At 31.1% G+C, this 5,089-nt stretch overlaps 1 protein-coding gene across 1 annotated transcript; it reads right to left on the bottom strand.

The window, feature by feature from the left end:
- Window positions 1-395: 395 nt before the first annotated feature.
- On the bottom strand, window positions 396-1,900 carry LOC120087200 (probable membrane-associated kinase regulator 6). The gene is made up of 2 exons (XM_039044110.1): window positions 991-1,900; window positions 396-875 (listed from the first exon to the last, which is right to left on the bottom strand). The coding sequence occupies exons 1-2, from the start codon at window positions 1,652-1,654 to the stop codon at window positions 868-870; spliced, it is 672 nt and encodes a 223-aa protein (XP_038900038.1). The 5' UTR covers window positions 1,655-1,900; the 3' UTR covers window positions 396-867.
- Window positions 1,901-5,089: the final 3,189 nt, after the last annotated feature.

A 5,089-nucleotide genomic window follows, 5' to 3' on the forward strand; every position in this document is an offset into this window, starting at 1 on the left:
CAACATCATGCAACTTAATAACACCCAATACCCCTAGGTTAGAGTGAGACTATATGAGATTATTGTTAACATCTTAAAAATCATGGTGAATTGAAGAAACAAAACACGACAATTATTGTCAATAAAGAACATGTAATGAAAAAGCAAGTTGGAGTGCTTTCATGTGCAAATGAAAAGAAGACAACATGCTATGGATTCCTTGCTTAACAAAAGCAACGAAGGGGACCCCACCACAATTTCCTTATAACCTCATTGAATAGCTACCAAGTCTTTAAGATATGGATTGGATTCCCATCTAAAAACTCAGTCCACTGTCAAGAAAGGGCAAAATGCAAACTAGAAGACATTCTTATGTTACCATCATATCAGTCCGAATGCATTATATTCATTAGAAATATGAACAAAGAGTCACTTGATTGTTTAACTTATCTACAGAACTCCAAGTAAAGAACAAAAATTATATTCATCTTCATCAACTTCATATGGCATTTGAGTATTTACCTAAAGGAACCTGCTCGCTCGGTCACGGGCATACTGAAACAAGTGTTCTCATGTTATATGGATTTTTATTACATAACAGTCAAGGACAAACAAAATTTATGGTGACCCTTCCTGTTCCTCTGTAAGGTCTGAAATTTGCAATCCTATTCATTTATACAGCTTCTACTTTCCTCACAGACAAAATGGTATGGTACATTTGAATCTAAGAAAAAGTAGAAGAAATGGACAAAAAGCTTAGTGGATGTTATCATTTCATGTCTCATTTTTCTCTCATCTGTTTGTCTGTCTTGAATTAATCTTTTGTTTATTATCATCCTCTCTGCTTTCACTTCTTTCTCCTGATTTTTCGTCTGAAATTACTCGATCTCATCTTCCTGTAGATGGTAAAGGTTTGATTAAGCATTAGAATCCAAACAAAGTGTTCAATAAAAAAAAAACTAGTACCATATTGACTCTGATGATGATCAAACTATAATATGCTTCACATACCTATAGATTTCTTGCAATGGAGGACTGCCTCGTAGATTGAGCTCTCGGAATCACAGGATCTACGCCAATCATCGGCAGAGTAAGCTACGCTTATCCGTGGCGATGCTTCATATGAATATTCCCAATTCTTCATAGATTTGGATCTTCTACCAACATTTTCTGGTTTGGAACTTGATGCTCTATGACCTCGTATTCTTTGGTACAATGGCTTGAAAAAACTCAAATACTTCTGCAACACTTTCTTCGATAGTTTCCGACACTTTCTCATCGACGAGCAGTCAGAAGTATTGGCTGGATGGACGTCGTTTTCTGTGTGGGAAGATTTTTGAAAATTTGGATTGTAATCTTCATCCTCATATTTCTGAACTTTCACTGGATCAATGAAAAAAGGCACAAGACAACCATTGGAAATCAGCTGGTCGGCATGTACAAAAGTGAGAGAAGGCGGCGAGACAGGGAAATCAAATTTAAAGTCTTGAGAATTCCTAAAAAATCTCTTGGAGGGTGGCATTCTCGGGTCCATCTCGATGAAGGAGGAAGCTTCATCGGAAGCATCGAGTGAGGTCCTAAAGGAGTTGTTACCTGAGCTTTCTAGAGATGGCTTTATATTCACTAGCCAACTATATGAAAAGCTGTCAATAGAAAGAGGCTGAGATGTCTCCATTTCCAGCAGCTTTGCTTTATCTCAATATATGTGCAGAACACAAGTTCAAAGATACTAATATATACACACAAAGGGAAATAGCTAGTGAAAACTCTCTTCTTTACGGAACATGTCCACAGGGGCTTTGTGGTTCACATATGTGTGTATGTATGTGTATATATATATATGGAAAACCTCAATCTCCTCTCTCTCTAATTCTTATGTTTGTGATTGGGCAAGAAACAGTGAAATTAATAATTCAAAAAAGAGAAAAAGGTGGAAAAGGAACAGAAATTTGAGTCCCTACAAGCAAATATAATGTAGTGTTTGCATCAGTACATTCAACCCCACATCTCTATTAATCATTTTCCCCTCCCTATATACTTCATGAAGAAGACAGATTCTCTTTCCAAAAAGATATTCACTTTATTCATCACAAGTTTGAACCGTAGATGCGAGACATCAACACGTCCATTCAAAACTTGTTAAAACTCCACGACATTACGACAGACGTACAAAAAGACGTCAAGTGAGAAAAGAAAGAATTGTTTTCCATGATTCTGAATTCTGATACGTAGATAAGTTGTCGTCCTTGAATTAGAAAAAAGGAAAAAAGAAGGGAGTATTGAGATTAAATTGGTGGTGAAGAAGAATTGGATGAGGCCAAATATCAAACAGTTGGTGAATGGTAAAGAATGATCAGACTTTTTCATCCACCAACAGTATTGAGTTGAGTGGTGTTGAAAATTTTGAAACTTCTCTCCCGTTTAACTGTCAGAGAAAGTTATGTCGTTTTCATTTTTCATTCAAATTTTGAATGGGTAAAAAAATTGCAAGAGACAGACAATGGTCCAAAGGATTGTCGGGAAAAGACATGGACAGAGGCCGAGGTTTTTGGGACATCACCCAAAAAAGGAGAGCGACTTGAAACAAATTGGTCCCCTTTTAAAGACAATAATGATTGCAAGAGAATCCAAACATTCATTGCTACATTTTGATTCCCAAAGAGAATGTTGTGCGTTGGTTTTGTAAAGTCTAGTTGTAATATTTCAGAAAATTAAAAATAAAAAGGGGAAAGTACAGTATAAGAAACCAAGCTAATTTAGGGCAATCATGGAGAAGAAACTACAATTTAAGCTAAATTGAATCACAAAAAGCCCTTGAATTTCTTGTCTGCAATAAACTGGACATGCTTAATTAAGTAAAAGAAATTATTTGAAGTTGTTGGATTACCTCAGAAAGAAATGGTCGAGATTAGAAGAAAGGGCTGGATTGTTGTGGGAGATTTATAGGTGTAATGAGTTTGTCCATTTTAGGAGCAAGTGAGGTCTACTAATATGTTTGCAAGTGTGTAACAGACACCTCCTTCTCAATTCTACACGACACATTTTTTAGTAATATTTTACTATGAAACAAATATTTGTTCTGTTGAATTGGATTTTGGTGTTCTGTCACATGTCTTCATTTTCTTTCCCTTTTAAAATTGTTATTACCAACGTAATTTAACAGGGTGTAACAAAAAATTGAAAAACTGAAGAATTAAAATGAATCTAAATGATCTATTATTAGGTTGGCTTGACTTTTTAGTATAAAATTCAACATCTTGGTTTTAAATATTATGGTGCATTTATAGTTATTTTAAAAAATGGTCAATAATTATTATGATGCAGATATGTGTATTATTTTGAAAAAAAAAAAGACTAATAAAAGAAATAAAAATGTCCAATTCCAATATATATATATATAAAGTGGAAATAAGAAAGAAAAAGTGAATGCTAAAAATCGAGAACCAAGCCATCAATTCCCTTGATTGGTTTTGTTATTTATTAGATATCGGTTTGATTTTCTTATTTATAAAATTGATTGATTCGGTTTGTTTCTTGGTTAGCTTCAAAACTATGACAATAAAACCGACTTTCACCCTAAACTTAAAAAAAAGGTCTAATAAATTCTTGATGTTTCAATTATATTCTTCATCCAATAGATACTTGACATATTTGATATTTTTCTAAAACTAACTAATTTATTATATAGAAAATTGTATTTTATGTCTAATGGAACTTTAAACTTTTGATTTATGTCTATTACCTCTATAATTTTTTTTTTCAAAAAAAATTTCAAATAGGTAAAGAACTTATTGGACACAATTATAAATCTTAGGACTTTTGATTTCTTATATAAAAAATTGTGAATGAAACCCTAAACTCTTGATTTTGTATCTAGTACCTCTATAATTTTCTTTTTTTAAAAAATTCAAATAAGTTAAGATCTTATTAGATACAAAATTATAAATCTAAGGACTTATTGGATACAAAATTAAAAATTCAAAAAGTTAGACAGGTTGTAAAATTTAAGAATCTATTAGACACAAAATTAAAAGTATATGATTTATTAGATACTGTTAAATTTTGATGATCACATAGATAAAAAAATTCAAAAATTTAGGAGTTAGATTTATAATTTAACTACAGAAAAAGTATTGAGATTTATAGTATGCTCATTTTAACTCTCTCTCTCTTTCAAGATATTCTTTATAAATCAATTTGAGATCCATTAATAAAAAAAAATTAAACTAAATAAAATCAACATATTAGATAGACTTTTGGCCAAAATGAATATCTAATTGATATTTACCATCATACTCTATTTATTGACAAGAAAAAATAAAAAAAGGAATTCCTAGAATAGACTTTTGACCTAACCCTTTAAAAAGAGAGGCAAAGAAAATTATAAACTACCCTTGTGTTCAATTTTGAAAATGCCCACAAAAGTTGCGATGCGTGAGTTTTATTCACAAAAAACGAGACTGAAGTAAAAACTAAAATAAAATAAGAAACGAGATTCTATAATGTGCTTTGTTTTTTTGTTTAAATGTTCCATTAAATATCATTTTCATTCTCAAACTTTCTCATTTATTTTATTTTGTTTTGGTTTCTAGACTTTTATATATTTGTTTCATCACCATAAATCTTCAATGTATATCTATCTTAGGCTTTAAACTTCAAATAAAAAAAAACATTTTAATTCTTATTATATTATTTTTCGTCTAACAACTATATACAAAGATGTATATCTCTAATCCTTTATGGCTTGAAATTATACTCATATCAATGAATTAATACACATGCACCATTTAATTACTTAAAAACAAAATAAAGATAAAGCCAAAATGACTAATTTTTGAAAGTTCACTAACATTAATAGTTAGAAAAATACACAAAGGGAGTTAGTTTTGTATTGTAAAGCAACCAAGAAAGAAGAGTAATACACAAAGAGAGTTAGTTTGAAAAGCCTTTCAAATATAAGTGTTTTGTTTTCTCTCAAATATTCTTTTGTTGATTATATATCTGTGAGGGTCCATCACATACTTCCAATAAAATGGTATCAAAGCTTGAGTTTGGAGTTAGAAAAATAAGAATTGTTTTTGCAAATGACAAATAATAATTTGGTTCCAGC

The sequence above is a fragment of the Benincasa hispida genome, chromosome 1 (assembly GCF_009727055.1).
Source record: "Benincasa hispida cultivar B227 chromosome 1, ASM972705v1, whole genome shotgun sequence".
NCBI classification, from domain to species: domain Eukaryota; kingdom Viridiplantae; phylum Streptophyta; class Magnoliopsida; order Cucurbitales; family Cucurbitaceae; genus Benincasa; species Benincasa hispida.